Here is a 24,902-nt window from a genome sequence, read left to right on the forward strand (position 1 = left end):
GAATACATTATCAAACAGCCTATATACTTTACTATGGCTAAGTCGGGTCCTGCATAAACACTGAATGACCTTTGGATTGTTTCAATATTGTAGGCTTAGAACTATATTCTCAATAAACGTTGAGGGGGGAGGGGAGATAAGAAATGTATGAACCTTAACGTTTGTACCCCCATAATATTCTGAAATTAAAAAAAAATTATTTTAAAGGATTACATAAATCCTCAACATATACAATGCAAAATATTTCAAAAATGGTAATAAAGAATATACTAACATTTAGTGTTAAAAAAAAACAAACTTTGAGCAAAGTTCCTGTTGAATTACATAAATAGGAGACAGAGAACATAATATGTTACCATTTCCACCATTTTTGTAACACACTGCAGGGCAGCACAAGGCTTATGCCTACTTAAGTAACATTAGGGCACTTTCTTACTGTGTCTTAGTTACCCCTCCTTGATTCCTTTAGGGGTTAAAATAGGCCCTCTAGCAGTGGCATCTGGAATGAGGTATAAAAAGAAAAGCTCTAGGTTAAATTCCAAAGTTGACTTTTGGCATTCAGTTTTCCATAAACCTGATTTTTGTCTTGGTCCTCTTTCTTTGCCCCCTTTTCTCAAAGTTATGTTCGCCAGCTGCTTTCTATTTAAATTTACCTTCTTGTTTCTATTCTACCCAGGACAGCTTCTTCCCCATAGAGTATCATGTTAAAAGTTGCCTCTAATCCTTGCTATCATTCTCTTTCCAGAACTTACATTTAGGTAGGGCAAGGTATTAACAATTTCATGGAACTATAATATTTAATATTCTTTATTAAAAACATAGTTTAAAAAAATACCCTGAAGATTATCTTCCTCTTGTAAAACTATTTCTTGCTACTGGCCTTTACTTCCATTGGCCACTAAAAATAACCTCAAATAGACTTTATTGTGTGGTTACTCTTATAGGAGGAGGTATCACCTTTCCTCTTAGGTACCACCTTTCCTCAACCTTCCTGTAGGGGTTGGCAAACTACAGTCTGAGAGCCAAATCTGGCCTGCCACTTGTTTTTGTAAATAAAGCTTTATTGAAACACAGCCATAAATTTACATGTTATCCATGGTTGTTTTCATGCTACAATAACAGAGCTGAGTAGTTTAGACAAAGACACATGGCTCCTAAAACTCAAAATGTTTACTATTTTGCCCTTAACAGAAAAAGTTTGCTGACCCCCATTCTGTAGTGCACAAACCTGGGTGATTGTATATTCTGATATACTTTTCAAGAAAGTTTTGGCTGAGGTTTATGTATACATTTGCCTCTCTGTGGAGGCCACCTAGCTTTCAAGTCCTGGTCAGAGTCCTAAATTTTTAAAAAAGAATATCAGTGAGATATTTTAATGCTTATCAATGTCAATGTAATTTATGCTGAAACTGACTATACTTCTGATGCTATTACTATAATTTATCATGGCTCAAAATCTTGGTAGTGAGAAATAATGTTAATGAAAATTGTCTAAAAAATATGTATTCCATTAATTATGCCATTCATTCGAAATCACTACATTAAGATGAAGTAAGGTTATCAGTAAGTTGAATGCAGTAAAATTACACTGTTTTATCAACTGTAGAATCCCTTTTATCTGGCCCTTTAGAGGTGATTAATTTTTCTTTTCTTTTTTTTTTAGAGATGTGGTCTTGCTCTGCTGCCCACACTGGAGTGCGGTGGCCGAATCAATCAGAGCTCACCGAAACCTCAAACTCCTGAGCTCAAGGGATCCTCCCAAGTGTGACTGGCCTTTAATAAAAGACTTCTAAGAAAGAATTCTGTAAAACTAAAGTATTCCTATAAGGGTCCTATTTACTACAATATGCCAGAAGTAATGCAACAGAAAACAAAACATACATGGGAGAGAATTAATAATACCAAAAGTTGGTTCTTTGAAAAGACCAATAAAATGACAAACTTCTGGTGAGACCATTCAAGAAAGAAAGAGTGACGACACAACTAATATTATTATTAAGGCAATTGGTAAAATTTAAATGGGGATTATACATTAAATATCAGTATCGTATCAATATAAAATTTTCTAAAGTTGGTCATTGTACTGTGGTTAAGAGAATGGGCTTGTTCTTAGGAAATATTAATGCATGCTGAAGTATTTAGGGATAAAAAACACTAAAAAAAATAAATATATGTATACATTTATGTGTGTATCTATTTATAAAAAGAGGGAATGATAAAGCAAATGTGCCAAAATGGTAATTTGTGATCCTAATAAAAAGCATATGGAAGCTCCTTGTACTATTTTTTTTAAGCCTTCTATAAGTTTCCTATTATATTTTAAAAGCTTTATGGTTTTGTCTTTTATGTTTAAGTCTTCAATTCACCTGGAATTGAATTTTATATACTTTTCCACATGGATACCCAATTGTCTCAACATCATTTACTCACAATCTCACCTCTTCCAGGCTGATCTACATTTATTACCTCCACAAAGGTATATGTCTATGTCTGGCATTTCTCCTTTTTTCCTACTACACTAAAATAAAGACCTATAGAGTTCATCAAAAGACAATGTAAGGCGGGGCACGGTGGCTCACGCCTGTAATCCTAGCACTTTGGGAGGCCGAGGCAGGCGGATTGCTCAAGGTCAGGAGTTCGAAACCAGCCTGAGCGAGACCCCGTCTCTACCAAAAATAGAAAGAAATTAACTGACCAACTAAAAATATATATACAAAAAATTAGCCGGGCATGGTGGCGCATGCCTGTAGTCCCAGCTACTCGGGAGGCTGAGACAGTAGGATCGCTGAGCCCAGGAGATTGAGGTTGCTGTGAGCCAGGCTGACACCACGGCACTCACTCTAGCCTGGGCAACAAAGTGAGACTCTGTCTCAAAAAAAAAAAAAAAAAAAAAAAAAAAAAAAAAAAACAATATAAAGACAGTGAAAAAAAGCAAATCATGAAATAAGAGAGGGTCTATTTATAAAAACATGTAACAGAGGACCAGAATTTAGAATACATATAAAATTATTATAAATCAAGAAGAAAAAGCTAATTCTATAGAAAATGGATAAAAGAATTGAAAAGGCACTTCACAAATAGGAAACCTACAGAGCCAATAATCATACATAGTAGTATACAACTGCATGGGTCATCAGAGAAATATAAATTAAAACCACAATAATATACTATATCTCATCCATCAGATTGGCAAGAGTTGGAGAACATTTTGAATAACAAGACTCTCATACACTGCTGGTGGGAGTGAAAATTGGCACCCCTTTGGAAATAGTGTGGCATTAGCTAGTAAACTTCAAGTTATGCATACCCTATAACTCAGCAATTTCCCTCATAGGCAAATATTTCGGAGACACTGGTATAACAAGAAATATGTACAAGAATTCATAGCAGCTTGGTTTGTAATAGCTACAAGTTAGAAGTAATCCAAATATCCATCAACAGTAATACAGATAAACAAATTGTAGGTATATTCAAATGGAGTACATCACAGCAATGAAAATGAACAATCTATAGCTACTGACAAAAACATGGATTAATTTCAAAGTCTTGAGCAAAGAAAGCAAGATACAAAAGAATACACGCTGCATAATCTCATTTATATAGATTATTCCACCTGAATAACAGGTGGAAATAACCTCTATTACTTAGTGTGTATACAAAGATGGTAAAACTAAAAGAAAAAGAAGGAATTCATCATTATAAGAGACAAAATAGTGATTACTTCTCAGTATTAGGAAGGGGAGAGTAATTGAAAAAGACACATAAAGGACACCTGTACTGTTCACAGCATTCTATTTCTTGATGTGGGTAATAATCAAAAGGGTGTGTTTTTTTTAACTATTTGATAAAATGTGCATATTTTATATACTTTTCTGATTTTGATTATGCTATATTTTATAATTAAGAAAATAAAAATTAAAAAAGGAAAATAGAAAATAAACATGATGTACGAAGGAAGTCCTAGTAGATTAAGGAAAATTAGGTACATACAGGGTATATAAGGAAATGAGACTGGAAAGATAATCAGATATTTAACATCTTAAAGTCTCTTGGGATGTTACATAATAAAATTGTATAAAAATTTCTGCATGATGTCCATACTAGGCTGATAGCAAACACATATGTCTAGACTAATCCCTCCACCCTGCCAAGATTGTAATACACATCCTTATATGAGGTGAGGGATGGAGAAAAGAGGTAAAGAGGAGGGGAGGAAAAGGAGAAGAAGAGAGAGACTCCATATTAGTTTGAGATGGCTCTCTAGTTCCTGATTCCTGTCCCTAATGAGGCCTGGCTACAATTCTTGTTTTGGGCTTCCAGAGGCTATCTTGCATCATATATTTTCCTATTTTACTTACTTTTAGGAGGTTTTTCTTACAAGCAAGGGTTGTGACTGAGACAGGTCACGTGCTTAAATGCATAGTTCTATTATTTATTTATTTATTTTTAGAGACAAGATCTCGCTCTGTCACCCAGACTTGAGTGAAGTGGCATGATTCTAGCTCACTACGGCCTCCAACTCCTGGGCCCAAGTGATCCTCACTCCTCAACCTTCCTAGTTTTGGGATTACAGGTATGAGCCACTGGGCCTGGCTTGTTCTGTTATTAACTTAGAAGTCAAACAATAACATGATGATAAATGTTTCTTTTCCAATTTATCAATGTTAGGTAAAAATCAGCCTTTTTATTCATAAGAAATTTCTAAAGATAATAATACTCATTAAAATGCTCTAACATCACTTTTCTTTAACTTACCCTCAAAGTATGATGCTCTTGTGCTAATAGTAATCTTAGTTCTTCATGTAGTGTTATAACTTCCAGAAACTGTCCCCATAAAGCCATCAGAAGTGAGCAAAGTTGTGCAAGATTCATATTTATAAGTTCTGCCAGTTCATCAGGATTTTCTATTTTCTGAAATAAGAAAAAAAAAACTTCACTGCTTCCTGAATTTACTATAACATATTTAAATATAATGTTACTGAGAATATGAATACAAAGGCAAATTTGTTTTAAAAATTTGTTGTGTGTGTGTGCACATGTGTGTAGAGAGAGGAAAAGACCAACTCACCAATGGTTTTCTACTTAAATGACAATTACTGTAGCGATTTTCTGATATTTCAATATCTGAGATACCTTGTTACTGAAATAATGTTAATTATAATCTAAAATTACAAATTAAGATTCTATAGAGGATGATCAACTTCTAACATCAAAATATTGGGAATTTTAAACACAATGTACAAATGAGGATGAAAGTTATTATAAATATTTTTAAATAATAATAAATTTGTAAAGTATTTTTCCCCAAATCAGCTAAGTGAAGTATTTAAATTATCTGTAACTCTTCAGAAAAAGAGGCTTTACTTCACTTGTGAGTAATCCTTTTACAGAATTGTCAAACATCTTATTTCTTTTTCTTTTCTAACAATTCATTTATCCACAGTTTATTGAACACATTTTAAATGCTAGAGTCTATATTCTAGAGACACAAAGATTACTATGGGAAGCTCACAGTCTTGTAAGAAGAGAAAAGCAGGTAAATAATCTATTATAAAGTACTATTATGAGTGCTCTAATAGTGGTATTAAATTATTCCACTTAAATATTCGTCTAAACTGATTATAAAAGTTAAAAGTACTAAATTGTACTATGACATGTAGAATCTTCTAAAATGCAACTGGTTTTCTTGAGTTGACTAAATAAGGATTTTTAAATAAAGAATAATGAAAGACTATAAGTCAGAAGGATTGCTTCTTTTTAGGGCAAGTATTTTTATTATGAGGACATGACTTTAATTCATCGAGGCTGCAGTTAGTTTTCAGGCAGGTAATACCTTGCTGCTAAAATTTATCTTTCAATTAGCAACGCTAGCAAATCTACCTTAAATATACAGATGGATGCTGACTTCATTTCCCTATCCTAAAGAATACAGAAGTTGATATTGAAAGCCAATTCCATGGTTTCAATTACCATTTATACACCAACCTACAATTGCTAAATTGATATCTTAGGATCACTTCTTTCTTGTGAGCTCCAGACCCATTACCTACAATTGCGCTACAATTGTATCCATTCTTAAAAACATATATATTAATATTTAAAAACTATATTTACTATATTAAATAAATATATACTTGTATATAAAATATACGTATCTTATATTAAGTATATATATTTATAATATATTTATCTACAAAGGTTGATTATCACATATATAACTGCTACTCATTTTCTCCAACACAAATCAAGCTTCCATTTATCCATCCTAACTCAGAGAAGACACAAAACAAAATTAGCAAAATTAGTAAGAAGGGATAATTACTAAGAAGGGAAGGTATTATGATCATGTGCTATCCACTTTTGTGACTCCAGTGACTGTTACAGAGTAGTAAATAAATAAATATTTACTGAGTGAATGAATGAATGAGGAATTACAGGAATTACAGACTTCAGATTTTAAAGAAAAAAAAGCATCCAGAATTTACAGAAAAAGATTATCTGTTTATAGAATTTATAGAAGATGTTTATATTTTTAAGGAAAAAAGCTCCCAGAATTTATAAAAAACATTTACAAATTCCAGGATTCTGGAATGGAAGCTAACATCGTCATTACATAATGAATAAGGATTCATCAACATATGATGAATCTATGGATGTGTTTTGTCACAGGAAATCTTTTTATAAATGTATTAGAATGAAGCTAACAAGTGTTTCATGTCTCTTTTAAGAACATACATATTAAAATATATGCTAAAAGAAGCTAAAACCTACAGAATTATTGTCCCAAGGATGGTTTTAATGGAGTTTATAATAAGAAGAGTTGGATAAGCATGTGAAAGTAATTAAATAATATTTTGTAGGAAAAATAAATGTAGTATAGTCTACATACAAGTAGAAATAAATGTCTTGGCCTTACGACGGGCTGAATGAAGTACACAATGTGTTTTTTTCCTTTCCTGAGAGCAAACCTATCTTGATACCCAGTAATTATTAATTTCATTTCCTATGGATCATGGTATCAAGGTCCTGAGACAGGATTTTAGTATTTTCAGTATTGGAAAAGCATCCTTTCAACTATAAATAAATTACTCCTCTGGTTTAAATAAATCTCTTGTAATCAATCTCTAAATAAATAATAAAATTCTTTTTTACATTAAAAAAAGAAATTAGAATTAAGTTTGGCAAAATCTTTTTTTTTTTTTTTTTTGAGACAGAGTCTCACTTTGTTGCCCGGGCTAGAGTGAGTGCCGTGGCGTCAGCCTAGCTCACAGCAACCTCAAACTCCTGGGCTCCAGTGATCCTTCTGCCTCAGCCTCCCGGGTAGCTGGGACTACAGGCATGCGCCACCATGCCCGGCTAATTTTTTTATATATATATCAGTTGGCCAATTAATTTCTTTCTATTTATAGTAGAGACGGGGTCTCGCTCAGGCTGGTTTTGAACTCCTGACCTTGAGCAATCCGCCCGCCTCGGCCTCCCAAGAGCTAGGATTACAGGCGTGAGCCACAGCGCCCGGCCGCAAAATCTTTTAAAAGCATAAATGTAAGAATAAGACCTTACATTTGCGTACTTTTCAAATCACATTATCTTGTCTTATACAGATATATATTTTTCATAACGTTCACTGATCTTTGATTACAAAGTATTGCTTACTTTAATAGACTTCTTAGAAAATAGAAAGCAAAAAAAGAAGAAAGTAAAAGTTCATTTTAGCGCATAAGCTTCAAATTTTTTTCAGTTAAATATTTAGGGCAAAAGCTAAAATCATATATTTATACCATTCTCATTGAATCACACAGTATGGGCATTTTTCTACATCAAACATTTGTTGAAAGCACCATGTTTAAGGTTATATAGTTTTAGATTGTGAAGATCCCATAATTTGTTTAACCATTCTCCTGTGGATATTTATTTGGGTTAACATTTTTACAGTATTGTAAGTCTTTGCATGAATCTCTGATTATGTTTTTAGTATAAGACTGAAAAGGGATACTCTTTTTGGCTTTGGATACATATTGCCAAATCAATCTCTGAAAAAGATCTACAAGATATGAGAATCTTTACCTTACCATATCTCAGGAAACACAATGTTATTTTTAAAAATCACAGCGAATATGATAGGTTAAAAATGGTATCATAATATTTAAATTTTTGTTTCCTTGATCATTAATGAGACAATATTTGTCATATATTAGCCTTTTTTGTAACTGGGTATCTATCCTATGCTAATATACAAAATGGTAATTACATGTGTTCATATGGATTTGTATAAGATCTTTAAATACTGTCATCATATATTTTTGTCTATTCTGTTGTCAAAATTTACGCTGTTGTTAAATTTTATGATGTTCATTTACACACTGAAATTTAAATGTGTATCTTAAATATTTATTAGTATTATTACATATGTATTATTTAAAAAATTTTAACATAGATGCATATAAAGAATAAAGATTCCCCTTTATATTCCGTATCCTTCATGCAACCTTTTTCTGTATTAATGTTAACAGTTTGGAATATATATATATACTTTCAAATACTTTATTTGTAAACACATAAACACAATCAAATACCTAGTTTTTTAGTTTTTATTATGTACTATATGAAATATACTATATTGATATTTTTCAATTTATCTTTTTCAATTAATATATCTTGAAGAGTTTTTCAGCATGAAAACAGTATCTAATGTCATAGATCAATAAATATTTCCTGAATTAAATAATTCATGACAATACAAAGAGATCTACCTAATTGTTTTAAGTAGCTACATGGGAGTTTATAATACCTAATGATGCAATTCTTTATATTCATATTTGTGTAGCTTAGGAATACTTTTGTAGAATAGATTATTAAATAAAAACTGTTGTATGAAAGCTAATGTGAGTTTAAGAAATATTTTTAAAATAGATTGATAAATTGATCTCAAAAATATTGTACCAATTTATACCATCACCAACAGTGTATGCAGATACTAGTTTCCTTACACCCTTAATAACAATGGAAATTAGCGGTCACTTTTATTTTTGCAAATTTCATGGGCAAAAAAAAAATACTGTTAAAATCTACACTTCCCTGGTTTTCAGTAAGAATGAGGTAGCTAACGTTTCATATAGGTAGCTAACCTGTTCTGCCAAGAATTGCCTATTTGTGCACTACCTCTGTGTATCCCTTTTTTGCAAGGGTGTTATGAAATTGATACACAGGAGCACTTTATATATCGTGAGCATTAAGCATTTACTGGTTTTAAATATTGCAAATATTCTCTTCCAGTCTATTGCTTGCTTGCTTTCAACTTTATTTATAGTATGTTATAAAGAAGTTTCAAATCATCAATATCTTATTTTGTCCCTTAGTCTCTTTTATTCTTTTTCTTTTTATTGTCTGAAGTCATTTCATATCCCAAGATCAGATTGCTTATATTTACATGTACATGTAATTTTTTTCCTGCTAAATTTTTTGGACATTTAACTTTTTAGTCCATTTACAATGCTTCTGTAGCATGGTATGAAGAACTAAATTTACCATACTATTTCTAAACCTCAATGTTTAGTTGTTAAACATATTAGTGACTATTTTAGTGCTATTTATTAATAGTTCCATTGACTTATCTATTCTTTTTTTTTATTATTTTTTTTTAATTTGGCATATTACGGGGGTACAGATTTTAAGGTTTCAATAAATGCCCATTTCCCCCCCTCCCCCCAAGACTTATCTATTCTTTTAGAAAAATCCTACCTTATTTCTGTTATTGTTATTTTATACATATTTTAGTATCTAGTTGGGCAAGTCCTGTAAGTTTTCTTAGCCACCCTTTTTATTTCTTTAAATGATTTTTAAAGTAAGTTTAAAAATTCCCAGTGGGATTTTGATTTGGACTCATTAAAATGATTAACTCTGAGAAAATTTGATTAACTTTCAGTGATTATCCTTCTATAAGGGAGTATCATGTTTATTTATTCAAATTTTCTTCAATCACTCAGTGAAACACTGTAGATTTTTTCATATTAATCGCACATATCTTAATATTATTTTTAAGTATTTGATGTTCTTTCAAGCAACTATTATAAGAACATTAGTGATTTTTTTAAAGAAAATGCTTATTTGAACTACAAGTAAAGCCTCTAGGATAGTATAAAAATTACTTATGTATCTGCCTATGTTTAACTGCATTCAAATTTATATATAAATACATATATACCAAACCAAATACATATTTTCATTTGATTCATGCCTCTGATTTCTTCCATTGTAGCTGATCAAATATATAATGAACTTAAAATAGTCAAAACATTTAATGTCTTGGCCAAAAAAAAAAAAATATCTATCTAATTTAATTGTAAGAATGAACTAAAAAAATTATCTGACACAGAAACTGATCTGTTGAAATAAAACAATTTTTCATTTTTAAATATCATTTTACAAAACTATACAAGTTCAAGTAATGTTTAAAAAATTTGTCCAGAAATCTTTGAATGAACTAATATTAGAAAATGTACATTTTTGAACAATTATCTTTGATAGTTCATGTATATGCAGAATAATATACTTTTAAGAACATAAATTAACTTGATGCTAACGTCAAATGTATTTTGATCAATTAAGTTGTGGTTCTACCATGATTAACCATTTTATCTTTGCATTTCAGGAAAGACAATTATTAATTAATTTGAGTTTTCACAGACCAAATATTTATAATAGGAAACAGACACCACTCAATAACTTGATAATGTGAATTTTAAAAATCCAAGTACCTTAACTTCTTCACATAGTTCAGTAAGCCGAGCTTCTACATCCATTTCCTCTGGAAGGAGTAAAGAGTAATTAGAGGAAATATTTCAATGTTAGATCTGAAAACTATTTTTGAAATTATATAAGTAAATTAAATTCCCGTAACAAATCAGAAGATTGAGAAATATCTTTTGGACTATATTCAATAAATTAAATTTCACTGTAATATATTTTCATAAATACATTAATTACATAGTTAACATTATTAAATGTTATGTTTTTATTATTAGTGTATTTCAGTTCTCACAACAGCTAACACTTGCACAACTGTGTCACAGAAAAGAAAAAATGTATAATTAGGTTTTACTGTATTTCATATTTTATAATTTCTTGTAAAGTTTAATATTTTGTGTTATATGTATAAATGCCTTTCTTTTTACAAAGTTATTCCTAAAACACTCAAGTGAAATTAGTTTTTATAACTGAAACATATTTAAAACATACCTGCAGCATAAATATTTAATAAAAGTGAATGATAAAATCCTTTTCAATAAAAAGGTAGTTCCTAATTTAGTTTAGTAAATTTATTTTTCTGTAAGATATTCTTAAACTGAGGCAGATTTTTGCCCCAATCCTGATTTATTTAATGTATGCTATAATAATTATCTATAAAGGTATGTATATATTTACAGTTAAAACAGTAATATTTACAAGGGAATACAGAAACTAACAGAATATAATGATTTATTACTTATTTTTTTACCGGGAGCAATTATACTAAGGCCTGAAATATTTTAAATAGAATTAATTTTTAACTAGAAATCAAACTAAAATAAGTTCTCTTAAAAGAAGTTCTCTTAAAAGTATAGTTATAATCATAAAATTTCATAATTTTATTATGATTATTATGATAGAGTTAAACTGATCATTCTCATACAAAGGCAAAAGTACATTCTATCACATTCCTGAATTCACTTGTCAGTTCCATATCTCATAAGATAGACTGAATGTTTACTACATGACAAAAAGAATAATATTTAAAATTTAATAAAATAAGCAGTCACGATTATGTGCTAAACACAACCACACTATAATGTGAACAAATACTCTGTTCGTAACTAAAACCAATAGAACACATATATACATTTTGTAATTCACAAAATATACAAATAAAATTGCATATTGACATATACCATGAGATAGATCACTAATTTGGTCTACTTGTTTATAACTAGAGAAATTTGCTAAGATTTCGCAAATCATTTCACTGTCAGATAAATCAGTGGCTTCTAATATTAGGTTTTCCAAAACTAAAAAAATCAGCAGTAGACCCTCCATTAAAGTTACAAATTCCATAAGGCAATATCTTTTTTCACATTACTTGTGCTCTTTTCTTGTGATAGGAGAAAATCAGTAAAATCAGTCTTAGTAGGTTACATATCCTACCTCTCAATTAAAAAAAAAAAATGAAAATAAACTCTTTAGAGTTTTGATGCATTTTTTTTTTTTTTTGAGACAGAGTCTCACTTTGTTGCCCAGGCTAGAGTGAGTGCCGTGGCGTCAGCCTGGCTCACAGCAACCTCAATCTCCTGGGCTCAGCGATCCTACTGCCTCAGCCTCCCGAGTAGCTGGGACTACAGGCATGCGCCACCATGCCCGGCTAATTTTTTGTATATATATTTTTAGTTGGTCAATTAATTTCTTTCTATTTTTGGTAGAGACGGGGTCTCGCTCAGGCTGGTTTCGAACTCCTGACCTTGAGCGATCCGCCTGCCTCGGCCTCCCAAAGTGCTAGGATTACAGGCGTGAGCCACCGCGCCGGGCCTTGATGCATTTTTTAAATGTTTACATAGAAGAGCCTAAATACAATAACTGGTACATCTGCATTATAATTAGTGAGAACTACTTCGATGCGAACAAAATCTTAAAAGGATGTTTAAAAGCAAAACTTCAAAATCTTAGGATCAAAATTATTTCAAAATCATTGAGGATTTTTAACCAAGTTTAAAACTCTATTTTAATTATTTCTTCTTTCTAAAATGACATATACAGTTGACCCTTGAACAATAAGAGTTTGAATTGTGCAGATACACTTATATGCAAATTTCTTTCAATGGATAATTGGAAAGTTTCTTGAGATCTGTGTTAATTTTCAAAACCTAGCAAACTTTGTAGCCTAGAAATATCAAAAAAATTAAGAAAAAGGTAGGTCATAAATGCATAAAATATATGTATATACTAATCATTTTATCTGTTAATCAGCTGTATATGTTATTGGTAAGGCTTCCAGTGAGCAGGCTATTTATTAATAGTTAAGTTTTAGGGAAGTCAAAAGTTATACGTAGATTTTTGACTATATGGGGGTTGGGACCCCAATACCTGCATTGTTCAAGGGTATGCTGCATATCCATTTATACAATTTCATAGAAATGTATAAATGTGATCATTATATAAATTTTTTGAGGGGCCTAGGCTCCTCTTGCTACTCCAAGGTTATAATATAGAACATATACTTCCATATTTTTCAAATATACATATACATGTATGAGTTTTGGAGTTATTGTTTTACAAAAATGGGATTATATTTTACATAGTTCTCTATATCTTGCTTTTTTCCTCTCAGCAGTACTTCATGAAAATCTGGCACCCAGCTCTAAAGCATTTTTTAAAAATGGCTACATAATATGCTTTGATGTGGGTGCATCATAATTTCTTCTGGTCTGTTCTTTGCCCAAATGATGGGCATTTATCTTTGTTTACAGTGTTTTGCCACTAAGAATAATACTGCAATAAACCTGTTTGTATCTGTGTCTTTACATACTAGTATCTTATTTTTATGATACAGGTTAACAGAAGTGGGGTTGCTAAGTCAAAGTACCACACATGTATCTTACATTTATTTCTTAAATCTAACCACCCATTCGTCTATCCATTCATTCAATGAATACTTATAATATAGCTCAGAAAATGCCAATACAAGTTTAAGGATAAAAGATATCTCAGTAAAAGTGTTATTTAATTAACTTCATCACGCTTTAGTTTTGATTCAAGCCTTTTTCTACCCAATCAAGATCTGGCCCTTTCATTGTATATTTCTTATTATATTAAACAGCATTTTGTAAAACTATTTAGAATGCTCACATGTAAATTGATAGGCTGGCAATATAATAGTTTAAATTAGAAGTATATTTAAATGAGTAAAAAGAAAAAAGCTAACACATGTCATAAATAACCACAATTTCATATGATCAATTCTTTGATTTTACAGTAATTTTATATGGGCATATAAAACTATACTCCCAAGAATGACTATAAATAAATTTTCAACCTTTCTTTTTTCTTCCTGATAAAAAATCAGTTTCTCTTAACAGTTTTAGTGAAAACATAATAGTTATTTCTGAGCTAGTTTTCATCTAAGAAATGTTATAAAAGATTGTGGCTTCTTTATTGATTTTTGTTTATACTTTTGAAAATTGAGAAATATTGTGATTTTATTTCATTTTTTGATTTTTACAGTTTTTCATAATTTTTAAAAAATGTAATTGTGATGGTCTAGTCAACACAAAGTAAAATCATTTTATATACTTACAGAAAGAAAGATAGTAAATTAAGTACTATTGCTAATCAAAAACAAATGTCTAAAATATATATAAAAGTATATAAATAAAATAATGAGATCAGAATATTTCCTTTACCACATGTAACATATCTGGATAGTGGTAATTTGATGATGTTATTTTGGTTTTACATAGAATAACAAAAAATAAATAAAAATTGACTTAAAAAAAACCAAAACCAGATACTGAAGATGTTTCTCTTCTCTATTTCTGCATGAAACAAGTTTTTAAGTCACATTTCATTATCAGGTCTATCCAAAGATGAAATTACTTTGAGAGCAAATTTAAGGCAATATCCATAAAACCAACAAATTCTGGCAATAAGCAGGATTTCAAAAAAGTGTTCTTTGTAGAAACTCTAGAAAGAATATGGAAAAAGTATATTCTTTGCATTTACCATTTCCAGTTTCAAATAAAAACTTAAATATTGTGAATTAATTAAGAAATTAACCAAAACTTATCTACAAACCAAACTGATTCTAAAGGTAAGTTCTTAAATAAAAGTGGTGAAAACACATTATATGAATAAATATATATTTATGAAATTGATGCTAATTTAAAGCAAAATTTCATACTATTTAAAAGGGATTATTTACTTAGCCTAATTGTAAACATACCTAGACAGGTGTCTTTCTGGGTTCGTGGCTGTTTTCTTCTGAGAAGACGCTCATATAGGACCTGCATGTTGGCCTTGGCTAGTTATAAGGATTGCACACAGCACTAGTTACTACACTCCTTTTACAACAAAATTTACCAGAATTTTCCAACTTGTTAATAATAAACTTAGTATTGATCTGATAGTGCAGTTAGGTAATTAGCTTATTAGAATTACAAATGATGTACATTCAGGTTTATATTACTTTGTTTTTTTCTATTTAAATTTGCCATCAACTTTTCATATATCATTTTTATATTTTAATTTCTTAGACTCAGAATTTGAGTTTTGGCAAGGATCTCAGAAATCAGCTAGGTCCACTCCCTGCTTTCACAAGTGTAGATACTGAGGTTCAGATGGGTTATGTGACCTGCCAAAACCTAGATTTCAGAAATCCTTACTCTTGTTTTCAGTAAGAGCTTCTTGCATCAAACCAATATTTAACTATATGTTATCATAAAATGTACATCATTCATCTATAAGAAAAGAAAAAGGCAAAAGAGCAGAAAGGAAATCAAGGTATTATTTTAAAAGAGGGAATAGATTTTAGATCAATTTTTCAAAGCATGGTGAAGTTTAAGAATTTTAAATATATGCTTATTTGAAAACTTAAGAAAAGTACTAAATAATAGAAGCAAATATAATATGTTCTCTAATTAAGAACTACTTTATATCTACTTATTAAAATTGGTGAATATAGTGATATTTACTCAATGGTATATTATGGAAATACATTAGTGACCACAATTTAATTTGGTAGGATAAAAACAAATAATATTGATAGTTCAGAATATGCAATAAATACTTTTATTTTGAATAGCTAATAGCATTTTTAGATGTTTTCCTAGAAGATGCATTCAAGAATAATCTAAAATTCACAATAAAGAGAAAGGAAAATATAAAATAGTAAAGTTTAAGAACACAAAGCATTACCAATATTTATTGAAGATGAGTCTTGATTTTAAAAATCACTAAAAAACTGTTATAAGGTATGTGTTAATGCCTATGCTTGCTTGTTTTCTCTCTCTCTCTCTCTCTCTCTCTCTCTCTCTCTCTCTCTCTTTCTCTCTTTCTTTCTTTTTTTTAGACAGAGTCTCACTTTGTTGCCCAGGCTAGAGTGCCGTGGCATCAGCCTAGCTCACAGCAACCTCAAACTCCTGGGCTCAAGCAATCCTACTGCCTCAGCCTCCCAAGTAGCTGCGACTACAACAGGCATGCACCACCATGCCCAGCTAATTTTTTTCTATATATATTAGTTGGCCAATTAATTTCTTTCTATTTATAGTAGAGATGGGTCTCGCTCTTGTTCAGGCTGGTTTCAAACTCCTGACCTCAAGCAATCCACCCGCCTCGGCCTCCCAGAGTGCTAGGATTACAGGCGTGAGCCATCGCTCCCGGCCTGATGCTTTTTCAGGTAACAACAAAAATTGTATTGAACTACTTCACTCATTCATTCATTCATTCAACAAATATATTTTGAGTACATATGTGTAAGGTACTAATAATGTTATTTTATTTTTATTATTTATCAAAACTGAATGAAGCCTAGGTTTGCTTTAGAATTTTATCTTCTGATAAAATATTTTAAGCAAATATTTTGGAATAAAGCTGACATTCATTTGGTAACTGACCCCTGAAATTAAATATAAGGGCTCTTTTATTATGTTATTTTTTAATATTATATCTATAAGCCCAGAATAATATGTAAGACATAAAAGCCATCCTTACCTGAAAGACAACTGAAAATCTTACAAATAAATTATCAAGCTGAGGGTAGATTAATAAATTAGTAACAAAGTACTAATATTGTCTAGGCTATTTGAAATAAATCTTTGCCTTTGAAAAGTGAAACATTTTTGTTTCATTACTAATTATAAATTTTATGAATAAACATAATTCCTTTTGGAAAGAAATTTTTTCTAGCTTAAAATGTGACTCATGTTTTTTTCATTTATAAATATTACATGCTCAATCTACTTGCAAATTATATGCAGATGGATATCTTCCTTATACAGGCATTTATAGGCCAAGCTAACCTTAATGTGAATATATTCGTCTTGCTGGGTGAGTTTCTCTTGCTTATCCCAATGCTAAGCTGATTTCTTATTACTGTTTTGAGAGGAGAGGGAAGAGGAGAAGTCAAATTTTTTTAAAGACAGAGACCTATCCTTTCCTCTATACTTAGCATAGTACCTGACACAATAGGTGCTCATAAAAAGCCTAAAGGAATTAATTAAGAAGTATTATTCCTAGAGCTCCTTTATACCCTTTTCTGCCTTTAGGATGATTTTACCTTTCCTTTCTGATACATGCACCACATCTGATTCCCTTTAATCTCCTTACCTCAAAAAATGGAAATCATTTTGTTTATAGAACTAAAGAGAGTGACAGAAATGGTTCTGAATATGCACTTGTAACCACAAGATAATGCCTTCCTGAATTCTACTGTAGTATTACATATTGAGACTATTAACACATTTTCTTGTAGAAATACTATTACACATGGCTTTTAAGTTTTACATCACTACTTTTTATGCTACTACTTTTCAGGCATGTGATAGTGTCCTTTATTAATATTGTGGTTTAATAGCTTTGTGATATGGTCATCAAACCTAACCAAAATTTTAATATAATTCTCCTACAAAAATGTTTTTGAGTTCTAACCACCAAACTAAAAAAATATTTGGAACACAATTTTTCCACTAATTGAGGATAAGGAATGGTTTACATTAGCTCTATTCTACAAATGACGCTTTCATTTTTAACAAAGAAAACTTTAAAAAGTTTACATTTGAGGCAGTAGTCTCTGTAGAATTTTCCTAAAGAAAATAGAAGGATTCTAAGCATATAAAATACAAGGAAAAAAGAGAATGTTTTGGAGAATAATGATCAAAAGATTTATCCCTTCCACACTACCATTTTTATTTTGAGAAAGAATATGTGGTCAAGAAGCAATAAACACATTTTCCTATTGCTTGTGTATCTGTGTAACCATTGGGATTACTGAATCAAGCATTTCTAACAGTCAATTTTGTAATAATTATGTCTAGTCAAGATAGTATGAACTAACTTGACTGAATAACGGAATTAATCAAATCCGTTTAGTTGCTAATAGGCAGTGGCACAACAGCTAGCATTTTCTCACAGCTGAATTTAAGTGGGGTACAAATCCTTACACTTTCTTGCAATTATTTTATAACCCAAAACAGACAACTAAAAAAATAGCCTCATTAGTCTCAAACCCAAGAACTATTTTCAATAACAATGACTATTTTAGAGAATACATTGATATTGTTAAACGACTGAGATCCTTGAGGAACAAAGGAATGAACAAGCAATACTGATTAAGTAAACTTCAAAGAGCAATCCATGATTTTTTCAAATATATGGTAAAAATAATTTATTCTGAGGAAATAATTACATGTGCTTTTTATAAGCTACTAGCTGATATTTGAAAACAAAAGCGTATAACATTGACATAAAAAGTCTGAATAAAAATTTATTTTGCCAATCCCAATAATTTATCATCTGTGAAATGATATATGTAAAAGCATTTTGCGAACTACAAATGGTATGAAATCAAGACAATATGATTTTTATTATGTGCTGCAACATGTATACAGATATTATTTTTGGATTAAACCTGAAGCTTGATTTTTTTTAATGATTTAAATAATTTTCAAAATGTTAAAATAAGTAACGTTATTATTCCTTAAAGCAATATAAAAAGAATACAGATCTGAAAACCATATGTACTTAAAAATGTTCCAAGACTTACAATCTGCTTAGACTGTAAAATATTTGAAAGTATGAATTTAATATACCCTCCTATGATTCCACAGATAATTACATTTGCTTTCTAGCATGTTTTCTGGTTATAAGAGTAGTAGTATACTGACATATGGCTTTTAAAAAAAAAATCTATCAAAAGACTCATTTCAAACTTAGCACCAAGAAGTTATTTCTGAATATTATAAAAAAGTTTTTAAACTGCAAAAAGTGATTATCAAGAGTTGAAAAAGATGGAATTGACAGAAAAGTAAAAGTGAAGTAGATAAACATTGTAGTTTTAGTACAGAAACACTATGGCAAAGCTGATAACTAGCAATGTAAGAACGAAGAGAATGACTTCAACTGTAGGATAGGTCTTGCTACTTTTAACATACCCAGTTCTAGTTTCTGACAAGAGGGAATCTCTTCTGTTACCGTAATGAAGTAGCTGTGCAATCCCTTGAAGGCTAGCAGCAAAGTGGCACAAAGTGTATAATGAAAACGATAGGCATGATGTAGGAAGGAGTCTGCAATGATGAAGCTGCAACCCTAAACAAAACAAAGATTTGGTATACAGAGTGTTAGAAACCCAAAATCTAAAATATTACACTTGAAACTTGAAATAACAAAGAAAAAATACCTAAGCATTTGCAATCAGTTATTCTAAATCATATAAGAAATTCAGCAATATTTTAGAGAGTTGTTCTTATAAGTAATTTAAATACATGAAATGAGACCCTAGTAATTTCAGTTACAGTGGATTTTTATTACAAGCAAATGAAATTATGATTTTTTGATAATATGAGACTCATATTACATTTGAACTGAAGAACAGATGCTCTGCTTTTATAGGATAAACCCCCTTTCCTTTTATGATAATGGTTGTATTTGCACTACTCTAAACTCAGTTTCAACTCTGGCAATTGTTCCTTAAAGGCACACCTCTGGAATGATTCTATCAGTTTTGTTAAGAGAGAAAAGGGTGACAGTACAAGTTTAAAGAGGAACTTGCTGTCAAAGATCTCTATTCACTAAAATCTGTTAAGAACTGAAGTTAGTTTTCAAAACAGATAATTTGAACCAAACAATTTGTTAAGATCATATTTAAGTAGATCTGTTCGTTGCTAAGCTAAAATAATAAAAGAAATGTCGCATTATCACAGATAAAACAGTTAAAACATTTAAAATAATAAGAAAAAGAAGATTTATAAACATATTCATTTCTTACATCTGGTGATAACTGTTTTGTGTAGTTAATACCAAAGACCACACTTTCAAGTGTAGGAATCACAGAATCTTTGTTTTGTGCTGGTGCATTTCTATTTAACCAAGTAGTCTTCACAGGGCGAGGAAAGCTGGAGGAATAAGTATTACATTATTATTGTCATAACAGTTTATTTGAACATATTTAAATATTTACAAAAGAAAATCTTATAGGAATAGAAGAGTAAGGATTTTGCAAGGTTATGAATTCTAAGGTAATATTAAAGTAATTTTTCCTTTAATTTTGAATAATTATGAAAGATTTATAATGAGTATGAAAAAACTAAGGCTGGATATTTGAGATTGCTTCTTTATATCTGAATTTCCGGAAGTTTCAAAGGACATTAAAGATAAAACATGGTGGGATGAAGAGTAGCTAAATGACACATGAGAGTCAAGCTTGAATTTGGAAATGCTGATCTGCGAGAACTGTGTACCAAGTCTAAAATGTTAACACTTAATCAAGTATGGATGCTATTTACAGAAATAAAGAGCACTCACTTAAAGGCAGAGGAAGAAAACTTACTAAATCTACTTGATGCCTCTATTTCCCCAAAATAAGTTATTTCTTTTAATTCTCTTCACTAAAAGGCTATAAATGCTATTAAAATAATTTTTATAATTGCTTCAAGGCACCATCTCAACCATGTATGAACTACTTCTGTTGGTATTAACATTACATTTAATAGTCCATAAATTTCATAGAATAAGCAGCACATTCCTGTTTGAATGTTTAAAAATCATACACAGTTACATTTGAGATAAAGTAGGCCAAAGCATTTGAAATTTTTGGTAGTTTGGCAAAAGGGAAAATAAATCAATTCTGCCATAAGCAGAGAGTAGCCTTTTTTTGCAAAATCAATTAGCTTTGCAAAAATAAAACATCTATATCCCAGCAAAGAAGGGTAAATCCCAGCAAATCAATGGTAAATTCTACTTGCTACAATGTGTTTTTCAGAATTGAGTCATAAAAGTTATACTTAAAAAAATTCTAATATAAGAAATAGGTCATGTAAAAATCAAAGAAAGAAACCTAAGACATTTACTTTAAATAATCAATATAATATCTATAATTGGGTTGATCATAGAATGATTTTAAATAAAAATGACATTTAAAAGGGTAATGTTATAAATTAAAATTTTTTCAATGTGCTTAGAGGATAAAAAGCCACCTATAATAAAACTTCAGGAAAAACTTGTTGAAGAATAAATGGTAGGGAATGTTACCCTTAGACATGACCCTTTAACCAGCACATCACCAGCAAAAAGCTTTTCCTTTATCCCTTCCTTGCTTCCCTTTCCCAACCTATCATTTACAGGCAGAAGAAGGCAGGCAAAGCTGCTGCTTCTTTCAGGGCAAAGTTTTAGCAGCGAGAAAAGGGATAGATAAAAGGGTAGCTAGCTAGAGAACAGCAACCTCAGCTGTTGCAGGCAGGTTGTTTTCTTTTCCAGTCACTAACCAGAGCCAACAGTTAATCCTCTTGGCTTCTGATTCTGAGCCAAAAATGTCTTCTTCCAGTAAACGGCCTCTAGGAGATGAGCTGCCCCTTTCTCCTAATAGTCTGAGGCAAAAGTTGCTGCATTTCAAGAGGAAGCACACATTTAACTCACTAGGATTAGTGACATGAATATCACTATTCTGTTTAATTAGGGTCTTAAACAGCAACACTAATAACCTGAGCTAACCTCTATGAATTGTTTGTGCATTTTTCAAATAAGAAACTAAGCTAGTTTTATAAATATAATCTTGGTAAGTTTTACAAAGAAATGGTTAAAACAGTTTAATTAGGGAATCTTACTGAAATTACAAAAAGAATATTCAGAAAACTATAGTAGTGTAATTTATATATAAAATTTTAGCATTAAAATCTAACATGTAATAATCATATAAATGCAACATTGTATATTACTTGAAGTTATATTTCAAAAACATTTTCTTGTCACACAAGCTTCATTAACTTATAATGTTATGACATATTAATCTATTTCAGAAAAACTTCCAAAATTTTTCAAGAATTTTATAATAAAAAATACCTTCTTCTTTCTAAAAAGTATTGCAATTGAGTACAACCTCTCAAAGGCCTAAAGAGGTAAGACAAATACAGCAAAACAACCAGTTACAGATCTTATTATAGAATAGGAAGGCAAAGCAAGTCATCAGGAGAAATATACTTCTTTCTGGCCCTGCGCTCTAAAAGGAACTAGGTCAAGATGATCTTTTGGTAAGAGATTAGAGAGCAACACAATGATAGGTTCTCAATTAGTTTTTAAAATAATGCAAAGATGTGCCACAGGAGGCTATTACTTGTGGTCAATATGTTAAATTGTGTTGGACTTCTATAAATTCTGAGAATAATTCTGCAAAAATGACCTACTTGGCTATCTGATAAATGAGTTCACCACATCCCTTAGGCATTATCCCTAATATCAGTTGTCAGAATCAGATTTGCATCAGAAATTATAGACAGTTCAGAAATCAAATCAACTGGGAGTGTTCTCATATAAGTTACTGATTTAAAGTGTCCACTGGCTGTCCATACTACAAGATTGATGTTCTACTGTAAAAACTGAAGAGCCTGAAGGGTACTTATACATTAATGAAAGCCAATCTGTTTCCTCATGGAAGTGGACAGAAAATATAATTATCCCAATGCATTTCCTATGATCCAGAATATTATATACCCTTTAAACTAAAATCGTACATGGTATAGTTTTAAAACACTTAGTAAAAATCAATAAAATTGGTTCATAACTTAGCAAAAATTATCATATGATATGGAGTTAAGAAAATAAACCTAGGCCATCTAGAAAAGAGGTAAAGAGAAAAACTAAGAAAAAAATTCATATATTTTTCCAAAGAATGAGTAATTACAGGATAGCACTGCACAAAAACACAGGTACAGACTAAACAATGTTATTACGGTTATTTCCAGAATGTATTCTTTTTCTTGGTCAACTTATTTAGAATTGACAAAGATTATTCCATGCTTCAGTAATAAAAAAGTTATCAATCTAATGTTTCCAAGCTCTTGAATTTTATTATTTTGGTATAAAATGAAAGTATTTATTAAATACTTATGAATTTAAAAATTTCTTACTATCTCAGTTATCTTTATCAAAGTATGTTTTCACTTTTAAAAGACATTACATCAGTAAGTTCCAAGGCGTTGGTTAAATTTACCTTATTAGTGGCTGGTGTAGTGCAACCAGTGACGCATGGACAGTAACAGACACAACAGAAAGGTGGAAATAATCAAACATAACATTAACATGATGATGGAGGCCTCTGTGGGGGCTAAAGTGCAGCTTCAATGTACGGCTACTTATTAGTTGCAAGGCATTCAGATCATCTGTCCTGTAAAAAGCAACACATTTGCCTATAAATACAGAATATTTAGTAAAGGCCAATATTTTGTAGTTTAAACTATCAAAAACATACATTATGCTTAATTACTTTAAAATTTAGAATGAGAATAATTTTAAAAGCATCAAATTTGTATTAGACAACAATATGAAACATTACAATTGAGAAAATAACCAGATCAAACCTACAGTTTTCTATCAGTCCATGATATGAAGTATTTTTTCACTAATATCCCTGTAAAATGAGTCCTTTTTGATGCTTCAGGAATTAATCTCACATTACAGTAAATTTTACACCATAGGAAATACTGTTTATTATAAGGTTGAAGTATAACATAGGTCAAATCCTACTATAATAAATCCCAAAAGATACTTCAAATTATTTTTATTGTATAAAATTTTATTAAATGCTGCTCAAAAATAAGTAGGTCATTGCTTACTTAGCAAAATAAAGATATTTTATTATGGATATTTAGTCTATCATTAGATTTACATAAATAAAAAATCTGAAACGATGCCATGGAAAATTATAACCAAATATACTTTCAAAAAAATCCATACATACATTGTAACCACCTACAGATAATGAATTACCTATTCGTTTCAGCTTACTCCACATAAAGAATTCTGACTTGGTTAAAAAAGAAGTAGATTTTTCAGTACTGTGACTATTTAGTCATTAATCTTACATGAAGTCTGCATTTAAATACCATTTTCAAGAATTATTACAAAAACTACATTTGAAATGAGGGGAAAAAAACCCTCCAAAAATAAAACTGTTAAATCTATCTTTGATTCTCATTTTAAATGAATACAAGCACAATTTTCCCCTAAAATATATGACTGCATGTCCAGGTGTGTGGGCATGTCTGAAGTAGCCAGTCCTAAAACTTTCTCTAGGGCTCTAGAAATTAATGAACTATTAACAGAACAACTGTCAAGCCTTAGAGTCATCAGTCTGGATAACTCTGAACATCAACAAAGTCCTACCTAAAGAAGGCATACCTCATGCCACCAAGAAAGATTAGCCAGCGATACAGTGGAAGAGAGCTAGTTATATTTAAATGCCCCATAGTAGTGATATTTTATCAGTGCCATTTCTAGTGTCTAGAAAATTGTATTTCTTTAACTTATCTGATTTTGCTACTTGGAGCTTATGGAATCAGAATGGGCACAATACAGCAGCCCTAACCATTCTCATGAGATTCCCCCAGAAAAAGAAATAATTCAAAATAAACAAGCTGGGGATAGGCTGGATTCTAGTAAGAAAATGGGGAATCTAATACTAACAAATTAACAGTCATGAGTATCTAAAGATTTTTTAATTGTTTGATTAGCTACTTACGAATAATCTCCATCTGTGAAGTGTAGATCCAAGGACAATAGGAAATTCATTTCTTCAAGGGTTTCTTCAATCTGAAGAGAAATTACAATGAGATACTTTTTAAATCTTTATAGAAAGTTAGAAATATGCATTGAGGCTTTACAAAAAATATTTATCT

General features: G+C 30.6%; 1 protein-coding gene across 9 annotated transcripts in view; it reads right to left on the reverse strand.

Annotated features, from left to right (window-relative positions):
- The window catches only part of FAM135A (family with sequence similarity 135 member A), a 107,920-nt gene that overhangs the window by 43,265 nt on the left and 39,753 nt on the right, over positions 1-24,902 (reverse strand). For 3 of the 9 annotated variants that reach the window (XM_076003243.1, XM_012787105.2, XM_076003242.1), the window contains 6 exons: positions 24,746-24,816; positions 23,219-23,392; positions 20,003-20,129; positions 19,170-19,323; positions 10,755-10,804; positions 4,756-4,911 (listed from right to left, as the gene is read on the reverse strand). In XM_076003243.1, the coding sequence (XP_075859358.1) occupies positions 4,756-4,911; positions 10,755-10,804; positions 19,170-19,323; positions 20,003-20,129; positions 23,219-23,392; positions 24,746-24,816 (732 nt within the window). Of the gene's footprint in view, positions 1-4,755; positions 4,912-10,754; positions 10,805-14,965; positions 15,044-19,169; positions 19,324-20,002; positions 20,130-21,497; positions 21,615-23,218; positions 23,393-24,745; positions 24,817-24,902 lie in introns of those variants that run through there. The other 6 variants (XM_012787090.2, XM_012787048.2, XM_012787099.2 and 3 more) reach the window with 4 other exon arrangements.

Source organism: Microcebus murinus, chromosome 5 (genome assembly GCF_040939455.1).
Source record: "Microcebus murinus isolate Inina chromosome 5, M.murinus_Inina_mat1.0, whole genome shotgun sequence".
Taxonomy (NCBI): Eukaryota; Metazoa; Chordata; class Mammalia; order Primates; family Cheirogaleidae; genus Microcebus; species Microcebus murinus.